At 38.3% G+C, this 17,074-nt stretch overlaps 1 protein-coding gene across 1 annotated transcript in view; it reads left to right on the top strand.

Moving 5' to 3' along the window:
• Positions 1 to 11,763, top strand: part of maoa (monoamine oxidase a) — a 60,417-nt gene extending 48,654 nt beyond the window's left edge. Inside the window, exons 7-15 of the mRNA XM_085766090.1 lie at positions 18 to 167; positions 2,282 to 2,441; positions 4,164 to 4,260; positions 4,367 to 4,420; positions 6,128 to 6,185; positions 6,538 to 6,635; positions 7,741 to 7,852; positions 9,232 to 9,294; positions 10,850 to 11,763. Coding sequence (XP_085622216.1) covers positions 18 to 167; positions 2,282 to 2,441; positions 4,164 to 4,260; positions 4,367 to 4,420; positions 6,128 to 6,185; positions 6,538 to 6,635; positions 7,741 to 7,852; positions 9,232 to 9,294; positions 10,850 to 11,005 — 948 coding nt within the window. The 3' untranslated portion in view covers positions 11,006 to 11,763. The remainder of the gene's footprint in view (positions 1 to 17; positions 168 to 2,281; positions 2,442 to 4,163; positions 4,261 to 4,366; positions 4,421 to 6,127; positions 6,186 to 6,537; positions 6,636 to 7,740; positions 7,853 to 9,231; positions 9,295 to 10,849) is intronic.
• The last annotated feature ends 5,311 nt before the right edge of the window (positions 11,764 to 17,074 follow it).

The raw sequence follows: 17,074 nt of genomic DNA, 5'->3' as shown, positions 1-17,074 counted from the left end.
TCTCTGTCTTCCTACAGGAGAGGAAGTTTGTGGGCGGCTCGGGGCAGATCAGCGAGTGCATGGCCCGCGAGCTGGGCGACCGCGTGAAGCTGCAGTCTCCCGTCTACAGGATCGACCAGAGCGGCGACGAGGTGGTGGTGGAGACGCTGGACAAACAGACCTACAAGGTACAGTAACCGTGGAAACACCAGTCTGGTGGTGATTTAACTGGAACATTTCTGTCTGTCTGGTGTGACCTTTTATACTTTATTTATATTCATGATAACAGCTGTAATCAGGGTTTTACGTCTGTAAACAAACAGTAAAGTTATAAAATATAGCAGCTCTCTTATTTTTCCTGACGTCTTCTCCTCTGAACATCTGGTTTCATTTAAATAAAGATTTCATATTGTTCAATATTTCATAAAGAAGCATTAGATGGGAGGAAAGTGACGCAGAAGTTTGATGTTTTTCTTCGTTTTTTCCGCCCATGAATCATTTCACAAACACTCAGGAAGAGACATTATAAATAATTATACATATCAATAACACTCTCTGTTTTAATTAACGTAGGGCTGTATTTCATTTCATTTTGATTTGTTCCATTCATGGTTTACATACTTCACATGGTTGCACATGTTTACATAATGTAGCTACACATAGTCACCATACATGAAAAGGAGCAGGATGAAGAAAAGCTTATAGTACCTGCCCCTTTCTATATAATTATATTGGCTTAATATCAACACCAATATTATACACTATTTCAAAAAATGAAAGATGATGAAACATATAATAATAATAACAAGTAAAATGAAACAAAAAAAAACATAGCATAGCAGTGGACATAGCTCGTCTATCTATCTTTTCTTTTTCTCATTCTCCTTCTTCTTTTTTTAGGCACTTATTTTTTTCTTTTTAAACCATTTACTTAAACGATAAGATATACTTGTACAACTTTTCAGTTCTTTGCTTTGTGAATGCCATAGTTTTATATTACACCTGCAACAGAAATGCACATTTGTTTTGAAGGGATAGTTCAACATTTTGGCAAATTGGCCCATTGCCATAATCCCTATAGTTATAGCAGTAGGTTTGTTACCTTTAATTGTCGGTGCAAGCTATTTTTAGAACAGCGGAGCAGAGCCGTGAGCTGCTCAGAGCTACGCTACGGAGGCTCATGGGGTTTCTTGGTTTCCCTCATCAAACTAATCAAATACACAATCCAACAACTCCACAACGCTCTGGTGGACAAGTTGTGACCTGCACATTCACCACGCTATGAGATAATAACACAACGTTACCACACAGAGTTGTTTTAGAGGGAAATACAGAGACTGCTTGATGAAAAACTGTCCCTGAAGGCAACGTGCATCAGCGGTTTTGCATGAATTTCCCTCTAAAACAACTCTGTCTGGTAACGTTGTGTTATTATCTCATAGCGTGGTGAATGTGCAGGTCACAACTTGTTGGATTGTGTACTGTATTTGATGAGTTTGATGAGGGAAACCAAGAAATCCCATGAGCCTCCGTAGCGTAGCTCTGAGCAGCTCATGGCTCTGCTCCGCCGTTCTAAAAACAGCTTGCACCGACAATTAAAGGTAACAAACCTACTGCTAAGACTATAGGGATTAATGGCAATGGGCCAATTTCCCAAAAATGTTGAACCATCCCTTTAATCTTAGCCTTGCAAATGTACTGTATGTTTAAAATCAAGCTTCAGTCTGTTATCCTCTTCCTGCAGCTCCAGCTGTAAAATGTTCTGGTAAATGATCTGTTCTTTGCTCTATAAGGTCTGAAAATCTATTAGCTCGACCGCTTTCAATAAACCTGCAGCTTCACGTCGATGTTGGAGGTCACAGGATTTGTTTGTCCACACATTTATACAGAAGTTCGTCCGTAGTTCTGTGCTGCCATCCACTGGTTGCCATGCGCCATGTGATGCTGCAGCTCACACACACTGCAAAAACTCAAAATCTTTCCAAGAATATTTATCCTAATTCTCACCTGAAATAAAATCTGCCAGTGAAAGGAAGTTTTTTGTGCTTGTAATAAGAAAGAAAAACTTGCTCCACTATTTCAAGTGAAAATATGCTTGAAATAAGTAAAAAGTGTCTAAAAACAAGCTACTTTTTAATGTATAACTATGTATGTATGTGTATAAATATACATATTTGAGGTATAATGAGATTTGTTTTGACTAGAAATGACATTTTGACTAGAAATAAGACAAATATTCTTATAGAGTTTTTGCAGTGCACCAACCTGTTTGTGTGTGTGTGTTTCTCTCTGTCTCTCTCAGGCGAAGTACGTGGTCGTGGCCACGCCTCCTGGTATGAACATGAAGATGCACTTTAACCCCGAGCTGCCGCCGCTCAGGAACCAGCTGATCAGCCGCGTGCCCATGGGCTCGGTCATCAAGTGCATGGTTTACTACAAAGAGAACTTCTGGAGGCAGAAGGGTGAGAAGGAATACATCTTTCATATCACACCATTAAGAAAAGATGAAACGACTCAATACATCAAGAGACAAATGATCCTAGTGCTCCAAAACAGATCAGTCACATTCAGCTTCAGCCTCTTTTCTCATTTTCAGTTTTTTTTTTTTTTTTACTGGGAAACAACTTTTCTATCAGACAAACAAGCAACAAACACAAAACACAGTTTAATTTTCTGCTTCATTAAACTCACATCGCTCCGTCCTGCAGAGACGCCACATGTCTCATCTCATCAGACTTTGTTTTTATCCAAACAGTTGAAAAACAAAGCCTGGAAATGAAAGAATATTAGGGTAACACTTTACTTGACGCCTATCTCTATAATAACACATTATAACCATGCTTATAATGAGATATAATACAGTTATAACACTGTTTAACTATAGTTATAAACACTCATAAATGATCATAATGCTTTATAACAATAATCATAACACACTATAAAGCATTTTATCATGACTTATAAGGTCAGGTATTATAATATGTTATAATTGTTAGTAACTCGCTGACCATGCCCACATTTATAATGCATTATTATGTGTTATAATTGGCTTATAATAATAACAACGTGCATAACTATCATTATAAACACTCATAAATCACATAAGACTAACACATTATAGAGCATTATAACTCTATTATAATACTAAGACCTTATAAGCCATTATAAAATGCTCTATGATGTGTTATGCTTATTGTTATAAAGCCTTATGATAATTTATGAGTGTTTATAATGATAGTTATACATGTTTATAAGACAATTATAACACATTATAACTATATTAATAATGCATTATCGATGTGGGCATTGTCAGTGAGTTACTAACAATTATAACCTATTATAATACCTGACCTTATAAATGGACATTTTGGAAAGTTCGTCTGAATATTTTGTAGTAAAATCTCAATAATTTTGTCCTGCTTCAATTAATCAGAATCAACCACTGCAGAGACAAAGTTCATATGTTGTACAATGATTTTATAGAGAGTTTGAGGTTCGATAGCATTATTCTAAAGGACACTCATCAAAAATATGATTTTTTTTTAGGCGAATATTAATTTTATTAATTTTTTTCTGTGTGTCATCTTCATTTACTCTTCACCAGTAACACATATACTGAAATTTACACATCTCAGCAATTTCTCAATTGTTTTTACCTTTACTATGACACCAAAAGTATTCAAATACACTGCAAAAACTCAAAATCTTTCCAAGAATATTTGTCTTATTTCTGGTCAAAATGTCTCATTTCTAGTCAAAACTAATCTCTTTCCACTTAAAATAAGATTCATTACCTAAAAATTAACTTGTTTTTAGATCATTTCACTTGTTTCAAACAAATTTTCAATTGAAATAAGTAGAAAAATTTGCCAGTGAAAGCAAGTTTTTTGTGCTTTTTGTAACTTGCTCCACTATCAGATTTTTCTACTTATTTCAAATGAAAATCAGCTTGAAAGAAGTGTGTGTCTAAAAACAAGCTTCTTTTTATGTGATGAGTCTTATTCTAAGTAGAATTAGATTTGTTTTGACTAGAAATAAGACAAATATTCTTGGTAAGATTTTGAGTTTTTGCAGCGTAGACCTTGTGGTTGCAGAGATATACGACTCATTTTATTATGGATATGCAATTTTCGAGAAAAGGCCTAAAAAATAGGTGTTTTTTTAACCACCTGTGTTGTGTTCAGGTTACTGCGGCAGCATGGTGATCGAGGAGGAGGGCGCTCCCATCGGCCTGACGCTGGATGACACAAAGCCTGACGGGAGCGTGCCCGCAATCATGGGGTGATCAGATCAGATCGATTATAGATTATAGATTATTGATAGATGATGAAAGTCCGTTTGTTTGACTGAATCCTTCTCTCTCTCTCTCTCTCTCTCTCTCCTCCAGATTCATCCTCGCCCGTAAGTGCAGGAAACTGTGTGGACTGACCAAGGAGGAGAGGTGGGTGTGTCGCCATGGAGACCACATCTGTCTTGTAGTCCAGTCATTTTATGAAAAAAGGTTGAACAAATCGCAACAGAAGCAAACTCAGCTGATTTTGTATCCTCAACATGTCCTGAGTGAGGGAAAAATAGACCCAAATATATCCCATTCATACGCCTATTCATTATTTTTCTCACGTGAATAGGGTAAAATTTTTAACCTTTAGATATCTCCATGAAAATTACTGAGTTGATTACTTACATTAAGACAAACAAAAAATGTATTACAAGTTTTTTGAAATTCTTTGGTAACATGAGCAAATTTGCATAAATTAGCATAAATTCCACCGTTTTGACGGCACATGTATATACACACTGCTCAAAAAAATAAAGGGAACACTTAAACAACACTTCTTAGATCTCAATTAATGAAATATTGCAGTTTAAAATCGTTATTCAATATATAGTAGAGTGTGTTGAGAACAAAATAACATAAAAATGATCAATGTAAATCAAAATTATCATCCCAGGTTGATTTCACACGGGTGTGATATACAGTTACATAGTTACAATGTGTTGTTTAAGTGTTCCTTTAATTTTTTTTGAGCAGTGTATAAAGGTGCTGTGGTGGTAACAGCATGAAAATTGGAATGAGTTGACTCCATCGGTCAGCCGACAAGAAACCACTTTAAATTTCAAGATGACTGCAATTTTTCAAGATTTCTCGTTTTACATGGTAGCCTATAAGCGCCCAAGCTCATTAAAGCTACAGTTGGTAAGTTGACGAAAGTGAAAGTAAACTCTGTGGCTTGGTCTGAAATTTCAAGACAATACACACCTTTATGAACCTCTGGAGTCAACTCATTCCAGTTTTCATGCCGGTACCACCACAGCACCTTTATACATGTATATACATGTGCCGTCAAAACGGTGGAATTTATGCAAATTTATGCAAATTTGCTCATGTTAATAAGGAATTTCAAAAAACTTGTAATACATTTTTTGTTTGTCTTAATGTAAGTAATCAACTCAGTAATTTTCATGAAGATATCTAAAGGTTAAAAATGTTACCATATTCACGTGAGAAAAATAATTAATACACTGCAAAAATTCAAAATCATACCAAGAATATTTGTCTTATTTCTAGTCAAAATGGCATTTCTAGTCAAAATAAATCTAATTATACTTTAAAAAGTAGCTTGTTTTTAGACACTTTTTTACTTTTTTCAAGCAAATTTTCCATTTTAAATAAGTAGAAAAATCTGACAGTGGAGCAAGTTTTTCTTTCTTATTACAAGCACAAAAAACTTGCTTTCACTGGCAGATTTTTCTACTTATTCCAATTGAAAATTAGTTTGAAACAAGTGAAAACTGTCTAAAAACAAGTTAATTTTTAGGTGATGAGTCTTATTTTAAGTGGAAAGAGATTAGTTTTGACTAAAATTGAGACATTTTGACAAGAAATAAGACAAATATTCTTGGAAGGATTTTGAGTTTTTGCAGTGTAGGCGCAGCTATGAATGGGCTATATTTGGTATTTGGGTCTTTTTCTTAACTTTCCCCTAATGGGATTCTTCGGGGCTTTTTTTCCCTCACTCAGGACATGTTCTGTTGTAATTTGTTCGACATTGACCCCTTTTTTGGCTTAAAATTATTGGACTTATTTAATTGTCTCGAGCTGCAGGATGAGTTTAACGCAGACTCTCTCTGTCCCTTCTGCTTTCAGGCTGAAGAGGATCTGTGAGATCTACTCCCGCGTGCTGGGCACAGACGAGGCTCTGCATGTGAGTCCTCCAGTCGTTTCCCTTCAGCTCCATTTACAATGACACCATTTGTTGTTTCTCTGTGGCTGCACACGGGACGGAAAATGTGTTTTTGTCTTTGTGTTTTTGTGTTTTTCCCCGCTGACAGCCGACAGGACACTGTGAGCTGTGAGCTGTCAGGTGCACATTTACCAGGGCTTTTATTTTGGTAGATTTAACCTTGTATTGTGATTCGGTTCAAGTCAAAGTGACAGAATGTGAGTTTTTGTTTTGTCGTCAAACCCACACATGCAGCTGCCTCACCTGTTCATCCATCCATGTGTTCACCTAGTGTGTGTATGTTTGTGTGTTTTTACCTGTGTGTGTGTTTCAGCCGGTGCACTACGAGGAGAAGAACTGGTGTGAGGAGGAATACTCTGGAGGCTGCTACACCGCCTACTTCCCCCCAGGTATCCTCACCCAGTACGGCAGGTGAGTCTCACACACACACACACACACACACTCACAGAAAAAATACATGGAGAAGCCGTGAAATGATTTGATCTCAGATCTGCGGTTAAAAAAAAGTATTGTCACTGCAAAAAATCTAATATCTTACCGAGAATATTTGTCTTATTTCTAGTCAAAATGTTATTTCTAGTCAAAACAAATCTCATTATACTTAAAATAAGACTCATCACATTTAAAAAGTAGCTTGTTTTTAGACACTTTTTACTTTTTTCAAGCATATTTTCACTTGAAATAAGTAGAAAAATCTGACAGTGGAGCAAGTTTTTCTTTCTTATTACAAGCACAAAAAAACTTCCTTTCACTGGCAGATTTTTCTACTTATTTCAAGTGAGAATTTGTTTGAAACAAGTGAAAATGATCTAAAAACAAATACATTTTTAGGTGATGAGTCTTATTTAAAGTGGAAAGGGATTAGTTTTGACTAGAAATGAGACATTTTGACAAAAAATAAGACAAATATTCTTGGAAAGATTTTGAGTTTTTGCAGTGAGAGACCACACATCATATTATCATATATCACATGATCAGTCACTTAATTGCTTTTGCTAATGATTCGTAAAATAATTACTAGAAGAAAAAACATTCAAATAATTCAAATGATATAATATTATACAACTGCAGATCAGAAAAAAACACAATAATCAATTATATGGCACAAGTGTCAGCTCTCAAAAGTGTGTAAGTATGCTCCTGAGTGTGCGTAGAGTTTGTTCATAGTAGCTAAGAACAAATTTCTTCTTCAGAACGGTTCATGAACGAGGCTCAGTGTCTTAAAATTAGCAGATTCCTGATCATAAATGAAGTAAATCTCAAACAGCATCTTCACTGAATTAATTAAAACCCATAATAATGAAATTCACTCGGGCTTTGTAGCTTAATTAAATTAATGGATTCAACAACATCACTTTGGTTCAAATCCAGGACGACAAACTGTTTTAAATTAAAGATCGTTAACACACAACAGTGAGATAATGAGTCAAATGTGTTGAGATCTAGTTTTACAGCACAGACTCATTGTAGTGTATGTGGTTTAAAACCCTCTGTGTGTGTTTCCTCCTGACTGCAGGGTGCTGAGGGAACCGGTCGGGAAGCTGTACTTCGCGGGGACGGAGACGGCCACGGAGTGGAGCGGCTACATGGAGGGAGCGGTGCAGGCCGGAGAGAGGGCGGCCAGAGAGGTGAGAGCAGCTCCACCCGGGACCGAAGCAGAACACGTCTTCTCTTTTTAGCTTCACAGAGGAAACTGTTTTAATCTGAAACTGTTGTGAAGCTGCTTTATGATCGTCAGACATCCACACCTGAGGCTCTTCTTCTCTCACGCCTCCTGTAAAAGGCCAAAATCTTCAAAATAAAACACTTTTAGAGCAGTTTTCAGTAACACTTTATAACAAGTACACACTATTAAGCGTTAGTTAAGCATTAAAGGGATAGTTCAACATTTTGTCCCGTTGCCATAATCCCTATAGTCATAGCAGTGGGTTCGTTACCTCTAAAACAACTCTGTCTGGTAACGTTGTGTTATTATCTCATAGCGTGGTGAATGTGCAGGTCACCACTTGTCCACCAGAGCGTTGTGGAGTTGTTGGATTGTGTATTTGATGAGTTTGATGAGGGAAACCAAGAAATCCCATGAGCCTCCGTAGCGTAGCTCTGAGCAGCTCACAGCTCTGCTCCGCCGTTCTAAAAAAAGCTTGCACTGACAATTAAAGGTAACGAACCTACTGCTATGACTATAGGGATTATGGCAATGGGCCAATTTGCCAAAATGTTGAACTATCCCTTTAAATACTGAATTCATCATTTATAACACATGAATACTCATTAGTATGTAGTTTATAAACACAGTTAAATGTTTTACTAATCATTGATAAGCACTAACTGTGTTTATAAACTACATACTAATGTGGATTCATGTGTTATAAATGAAGAATTGATTATTTAACTAATGCTTAAAGCAGAAGTAAGCAATATTTTTGTGTTCATATAAGTCTTAAATAGTTATATCTTCCGACAGCAATCACTTCTATAGAGTGTTTGGTCTGAAACTCGGGTCTGTCAGTCACTCTGCTCTGCTCTGAGCCGAGGAGAAAACTTTGCTTGTATCCTACAACCTTTATCCAATGAGGAGAGAGAACGGCATAAAGGGGCAGTCCTCTCTGTGTGTGCAGCCAAGGGATGCGCGTGAATGTGGTGACGTAGGGACGAGGGCGGGGACTGCTAACTCCATCGGCTGACAGAAAGTTAGACAAAACCACCGGATCGCTTACTTCTGCTTTAATAGTGTTATTATAAAGTGTTACCCAGTGTCGGACATGGTCTGAATTAATAAGAAAAAAATATATATAAACATTCTTTATCTGTGTGCTGTTTTTAATTAACTGGCATGTGATTCATTCTTAACATACACACATATACATTTGAGTCAGAATATTGTATATATGTATTAAGCCTCTATGTGTTATTCGTGATAATAATATTTCCTCTTATATGTGAGAGGATCAGGTCTGTAGATGTCACATATTAGACTCGTTCATGAAATCACTCTGTTCTCCTGCAGGTCATGTGTGCGATGGGTAAAATCGGCCCGAATCAGATCTGGCAGCCGGAGCCTCAGAGTCTGGTGAGAAAATCATCTGAATATTTATTATTTTGATGATTACATCTTATTTATCATCTCTTTTAATCTTGAATAATAGGACCTACAGTCTCATTTTACTGTTCCAAGGTCAGAACAGAAAAAGCTTTTAGATTTTCTGCTCCAACTTCAATCAAATCAAGGCATGAAAAGCTAAAAAAATATACTTAAAAAAAGATTCCCACATTCAGTATGCAGTATACAGTACATACTAACGCAGTATGTAGTAGGCAGTACGGTAGTATGCGGTTTCGAAAACAGCCCATGTGTTGAATCTGTTTGTTTTTAACTTTATGTGCTGCCATTCTTGGCCAGGTCTCTCTTGCAAAAGAGATCTTGGATCTCAATAGGACAAACCTGGTTAAAGGGACAACGAGGAGTTTTGGAAAAGCGAAGCGTTTTCTCACTACATTTATGAGCCTCCGCGCGCACCGTACATTTCTTTGACCGGCGCAAGACGGACTCATGTTTTCATTCATCAAGAATTAAAGTCAGAGGTTGGAAGACGATCACATACCGTCGTAGTTCCGACCATAAACGGCGATTCGGCGGCGTTATTCTCATGACTCGCCACGAAACCAAAAGTAAAGAAACGCTGGTCGGCTCGCCCAGCGTTTCCACCACCACTAATATGTAAGGGATAATGTATAGTCAGGAGGTTGTTATGGAGAAATAAACCCGACAGGTTGTATGGAACATTCATTCAACATGAAGGGGTTTATTTCTCCATAACAACCGACCAACTGTACATTATCCCGCTTATTATACGGTTTACGAGTGAAATAATTAATTTTGAAACATAATGTTGATCAAAATACGACTTTCATCGATTTAAAATTGCATCATTTAGCGAATCTGCAAGACCGGTCACTTCCGCTGTTTTGCCGAGCCTCCTCCCGTTCGTGCATTTGAAGCCTTTGATAATCAATCAGTGGATCGATAGATTACCATACACGTGTTAAGATGTGTGTATTGTGTGTAGTCGTATCTGTCATAAACAAGAGATTAACTTTACTGTTTACGGGGTGCGTTTGTGTCGTGGAGTCGCGGTGCCGGAGAAGAGAGGAGAGCTGTGACACCGGGTCAGAGGCTCTGATGCAGGTTTGGTTTTCAGCCACGATGTGGAAGGAGCCTCCACTCTCCTTGTAACAGGTTACAAGTCATTTATCTAACATCACTAATAGTCCGAAGCTGTTTAATGACGGTAAAAATGAAACACAAGGTAAATATCCTGCATAGTTAGTAGCAACGGTCTGTTATACTTGACGACGGTCCGTTATACAGAAATAACAGACCGCAGAACGCAGCGCTGGACCTATCAGAGAGCAGCATTCAATAGAGCCATGTAATAATAACAAAATAACGATAGAGACAAAACGATATATTTATCGAAAATGGGCCCATTAACAAGTGTGGGTAGCGGAGATTCATCCACATTAATATGAGACTTTTTTATAACCAAATAGAAACTCCTCGTTGTCCCTTTAAATAAAGTTTATAACAATAATAATAACTGCCCCCCCTCTCTGCCCCCCCCCAGGACATCGTCCCCCTCCCCTTCGTCACCACCTTCTGGGAGAGGAACCTCCCGTCGGTCGGCGGCCTCATCAAGCTCATGGGCGTCTCCACCGTCCTGTCCGTCGCCACGGCAGCCGGCCTGTTGGCCTATCAGAAGGGTCTCCTCCCCCGCAGTTAAACGACCCTCCACCCCCCCCCAGACACCAACCCTCCACACACACACACACACACACCGAGGAGGAGGAGGAGGAGTGAGGACGACTTCACTTCATCTTTAATCTTCTCCACATTCGAACCTATGAAGGAAAAAAAAACAAAAAAACATATTGATCTTTATTGATATTCACACTTTGCCAATGACATTCACATTATTGATCACATGAGAGTTTAATGACTCGTTATGCTTTTTGTGTGAGTGAGAGAGTGCATGAATGTGACGTCGGTGCGTCGGTGAGCATGCATCAAGCAGTGTGTGTTGTGTACAAAGTGTGTGTGTGTGTGTGTGTGTGTGTGTGTGTGTCTAATTACCTCTGCTGATTCTAGGTGCTGATTCATTGGGGCCAAGCAGCTGCAGCTGTTTGATGAGATCCAGTAGACGTCGTCTTCTCTACGCCGTCGTCGTGTCTCTCTCTGTCGACTGATCCCATGAAAACACAACAATGATCCTGATAATCAATCAAATCAAATCAATCAATCAATCAATCTGCCATCAGCTGTTAGTTGTTGTTGTTGTGTGAGCAGCTTCGATCCAGTGTCGATCGGAAAACTCTGCTAAAAACACACAAGTGCGTCACTGTTTACGTCAGTCACACACACACACACACACACACATGCTGTCCCATGGTTTAGTATAAATACCCTAACATGTATCACTCCACTGCAGAAAGTAGTCCCCTCTCACATCAAACTGAATCAGTTTTATTTACACTGTAAATCACGTTAAAGTTTCACGACTAAAAAGCAGGAAAATCACCACAATTATTCATATGTTGATGATGATGTCATTGTTGGGTTTCATGGGATTTTTTGATATTAAAAATAAATAAATAAAATAAAATGGATAAGAAGAATAAGTGCAGCTTTATTCTTCACATTCAGACCTGTAGCTACTGGTGGTTGTGTAGCGCTGCTGAGCTGCTGTCGTCGTCTTGTGTTAAATGTAATAGAAGCATTCGAATGTAGTTTCTTCAGACTAGTTAACAAACTATTTGTTGCTGTTTTATGACCATCTTTATATATATATGATACATACATATATATATATACATGTTTTTAATTCTAATCAATCTAATTCATTATTTAGATTAGTGAGTCATGGTAGTAAAAGACTGAGACTCACTGATTTAGATGAAAGTTCAAACTTTAAACTGTGGCGACCGACACTACGTATTTGAAACAAGGTGCAGTGACTTTAGATGGACGGGTCGGTCCGGTTCGGTCCGGTCAGAACCGGTCAGAACCGGTCTGAACCTGCAGCCGCAGTCAGAGGATAGTCGAACGCTGTTGCACCTGATTTAGATGTTTTTATTGTTTTAATCTCATGAGCTTTTTTATTTTTTTAATCAGAGCAGATGTAGCTGATGTTTGATTTGTCTGAAACTAAAAGAAAACAGAACATCGTCGACCACATTAACCAATCAGCACACAGAGTCCTGCTGTGTGTGTGTGTGCGTGCGTGTGTATCGTGTGCATGTGTGTGTGTGTGTGTGTGTGTGCTCACTGACAGAATCATGCTGTTCTTGTCCCAAAGACTTGTGTGTGTATGACTGTGTGTGTGTGTGTAGTTATCTGTTGTGCCTTAATGGAACTCGTAGTGTTTTTGTCATTTCTCTAAAGTGCCTGTGTGACTCTGACCCCCCCTCCCCCCCCCACTACCCACCCCCCCGGCTGCACTGGAGCTCAGCGGTCAGATGGACCGGGTCACTGGGTTGAACCGTCACCAGTTACCATCGATATACAGGAAACACAGCAAACAGCCTGTTGCCTCTTTTCCACCAGAGCAGTTCTGGTTCAGAGACAAAGTGGCTCTACTATGGCTCTACTATGGCTCAAATATGGCTCTACTATGGCTCTACTATGAAACGGAAAAAAACACCTAGTCACAGAGTGAGGTGAAGTTTTTAAATAACACAAAGACACAACTATTTGGCTACCACATTAAACTACCAAACCTGTAGGCTAATAATTTAAGTTTTACTTACCATTTACATTGTTTTCTGTGGTCTGAAGCTGGAGAGTGATTCCGTCCAAATCTCAGCCCGGGGAAAATCAACCCAATCTGTTGGGTCAAAATATTTAACCCAACCTTGGATAAAAACAACCCAATCAGCTCAAAATCCACAGCTACCCAGCAGATGGGTTATGAAAATAACCCAGCATTTTTTAGTGTGTATTATGATGACCCAGTTACGCAGCAGCTCCAGCACCAGAACCAGCAGCACTATGTGCCTCTTGGTGGAAAAAGTGAACAGTATCTGTCCAGGTCAGGTCCAGAACGTGACCACCCACACACCACCACTGTGTTACCTGAGCTAACCCACACTGCAAAAACTCAAAATCTCTCCAAGAATATTTGTCTTATTTCTTGTCAAAATGTCTAATTTCTAGTCAAAACTAATCTCTTTCCACTTTAAATAAGACTCATCACCTAAAAATGAACTTGTTTTTAGATCATTTTCACTTGTTTCAAACACATTTTCACTTGAAATAAGTAGAAAAATCTGCCAGTGAAAGGAAGTTTTTTGTGCTTGTAATAAGAAAGAAAAAAAAGCTCCACTATCAGATTTTTCTACTCATTTCAAATGAAAATAGACTTGAAAAAAGTGAAGTGTCTAAAAACAAGCTACTTTTTAATGTATAACTATGTATGTTTATGTATAAATATACATATTTTAGGTATAATGAGATTTGTTTTAACTAGAAATGACATTTTGACTAGAAATAAGACAAATATTCTTGGTAAGATTTTGAGTTTTTGCAGGGTACCCCCACTGTGACCTTGACTCAGGTGAATCCAGGTGTGAACTGTGTCTCCTTAGAGCTCAGACTGTTGGGTTCATCACACTGCTTAATCTCCAGTGAGGCCACGTTTTGTGTGCATGTGTGTGCGTCTGTGTGTGTGTGTGTGTGTGTGTGTGTGTGTTGTGATTGTGACCGTCTCTACTTGTCGTGACGTCCTCGTGTCTCTGTAGCTTCTTCTTAACTCCGCCCCCGTTAGCCCCCCTCCCACTCCCACCTGGTTTACGGATCGGACGAAGACGTTTTTAACCCCCGAATACACACACACACAAACTGACAGCGCTCATGTTTACAGCTGATCTGACATCAGAGTAAAACCAGCACACTGTGTCCGTACTAACAGCCCAACCATCAGCAGACAAGACATTATGTGCGGTTACTCCATGTCGGACTTTTTCTTCTTCTTCTTCTTCTCCGTCCTCTGGACACCTCAGACTGTTTCCTGTCCTCCGTCCGTCCGTCTGTGCACACGAGCCTCCTTAATTCTTCCTGAAATGTCTTTGATTCCTCAAACTAAGCTGGTGATATTTAAAAGAAAAAAATGTGAAATAAATCTTTTACTCGTATGAAACCGTTCTCATGTTATCATTGTGTTTATTTCGGTCATATAGGCTATAGGCTATAGGCTATCCATCAAAACATAGGAGACAGATTCAGTGGTACACTGCAAAAATTCAAAATCTTTCCAAGAATATTTGTCTTATTTCTTGTCAAAATGTCTCATTCCTAGTCGAAACTGATCTCTTTCCACTTAAAATAAGACTCATCACCTTGTTTTTAGATCATTTTCACTTGTTTCAAACAAATTTTCACTTGAAATAAGTATAAAAATCTGCCAGTGAAAGGAAGTTTTTTGTGCTTGTAGCTAATAAGGAAGAAAAACTTGCTCCACTATCAGATTTTTCTACTTATTTCAAGTGAAAATATGCTTGAAAGAAGTTTTAAAAAGTGTCAAAAAACAAGCTATTTTATGTGATGAGTCTTATAAGTATAATGAGATTTGTTTTGACTACAAATTACATTTTGACTAGAAATAAGACAAATATACTTGGTAATTTGAGTTTTTGCAGTGTATAGTCTAGGCTACTGTATACATAGGACTATTCACAAATTCAAAAATCAGAGTCAATTCACACAGATGCACAATGGTAGCCAGGGAAAAATTACCTGAAAACATCTAGTAGCCTACAATAACCTCATTTAAAACACTTCAAAGTAGGTGATCAACTTGAAGGCCTAAGTTAGAACTATGAACTGTGGTGCCTTCAGCGCTGTAGACCTTTTTACTTTGTTGATAAAAATTAAACAGTAGCTAGATTGCATAGTGTAGGCTAACATAACCTGATTTGTAACCTATGCTTAAGCTGACATCTTCGGTCTAAATGTATTGGCTACACGCATTCTTTATTTATATAGCCTTGTATTTGTTTACTTTTTGCTTATTTTTTGTTTTGTCATCTTTTCTTGGACCTTGTCTAGCTGCTGTATTTATGTTGAGTTGAAATTTCCATTGCACAATGAGGTGCTGTGTCAAAACAAAAGACCGAAATAGGCTAAACTAAACTAAACCTTTTAAAGCTGAGGTGTTCAATTAGTTTTTAATTGTCATGATGAGATCATGTCCAGAGGGTATTTTCACAATAAAGGTCATAACTTCAGATGGATTTGTTATAAAAATGTTCATAAAATGTCGGCCACAGATCAGCTGTTTGCACTGCTAAGTCAAAGCTAAGCCTAAGCTAACTAGCTGCTGGAGGCTGATAATTAGGCTACTCATACATGAGTTAGCATTGCTACGTAGCCAATGTTAGCATCAAAAACTGTTTGTTTACCAGGAAACAAGAAATACTACTCTTTCTCACTTTCTTCCGTTTACCACTTTTTAAAAAAAAATCTTTGGCTAAGATTAGCATGCTAACCAGAGCTACACTTTTTCTGAGGAAGCAGCTCCTAAGAGGATAACAACTTTGTGTCTCATAACACAACATGGCTGAAGACTTCTGAATAAAGAGCTGTTAATGCTACAGTATATTTAGATACGATGATAGATATTTTACTCCAGATTAGCCTCGATTCTCAAACTCCCATTAAAACAATATTAGGAAGTGCCTGGCTGTTTATCTTCGCTGTCACAACACAGACTCATGAAGCTCCATCAGTGTACAGATTGTTTTTAGTAGGCTATTTGTGTTTAAATGATCAGCACTGCAAAAACTCTCTTATTTCTAGTCAAAATGCAATTTCTAGCCAAAACAATAGGCTATAGCCTACTTAAAATAAGACTCATCACATTAAAAAGTAGCTTGTTTTTTAGACACTTTTTACTTCTTTCAAGCATATTTTTGGAATAGCCTAAGTAGAAAAATCTGATAGTGGAGCAAGTTTTTCTTTCTTATTACAACCTTGCTTTCACTGGCAGATTTTTCTAGTAGCCACTTAGGCTATTTCACGTGAAAATAGGCTACGTTTGAAACAAATGAAAATGATCCAAAATCAAGCTCATTTTTAGGTGATGAGTCTTCTATTTAAAGTGGAAAGAGTTTAGTTTTGACTATAAATGAGACATTTTGACAAGAAATAAGACAATTCTTGGAAAGATTTTGAGTTTTTGCAGTGAGCCTGATATTTGACTGGAAATCTGGATAAAGCGAACAGTTAGCCTGCCTGGGGATGGGATGGATGGGGGACGGAGGCCGAAGACATGGATCAATGAGTTAGTAGGCCTCTACTAGTAGGCTCTAGGCTCATCCCAAGTTACATTTTTGTGTTGAAATCTGCTCTGGACCGAAGTGGCGTCTGTTTCTCAGGCCACCAATCTGCAGTGCAGTGAACTGAAACCTGATAAATCTCCAGAAGTTAATGAAAAGTTCCAGTCAGAGGTCGTTACACCTCATTAAGACTTGATTTACATTGAAGTCATTTCAGAGCTAGCGGCCCTCCAGCCTCCACATCACTGTGTGTGTGTGTGTGTGTGTGTGTGTGTGTGTGTGTGTGTGTGTGTGTGTGTGTGTGATGTGTAGAGTAGTGAAGAGCTGCTGCTGCTGCTGCTGCTGCTGCTGCCGGTCACAGAGCAGCTGGAGAGAGGTAATTTTCTTTTTGGAGAGAGGAGGGAAGTGATGGAGGAGACGGAGGGCACCACACACTAAAAACTGTTGGGTTGAAAAATAACCCAACCTTAACCCAACTGCTGATCAACATAGGGACAGAACACGCGCTGGGTTGTTTCGAC

Source organism: Trachurus japonicus, chromosome 21 (assembly GCF_045865225.1).
Source record: "Trachurus japonicus isolate A0001 chromosome 21, Traja_1.0".
Taxonomy (NCBI): Eukaryota; Metazoa; Chordata; class Actinopteri; order Carangiformes; family Carangidae; genus Trachurus; species Trachurus japonicus.
Note: the sequence above shows the minus strand (reverse complement) of the source record. Positions and strands in the feature narration are given on the sequence as shown.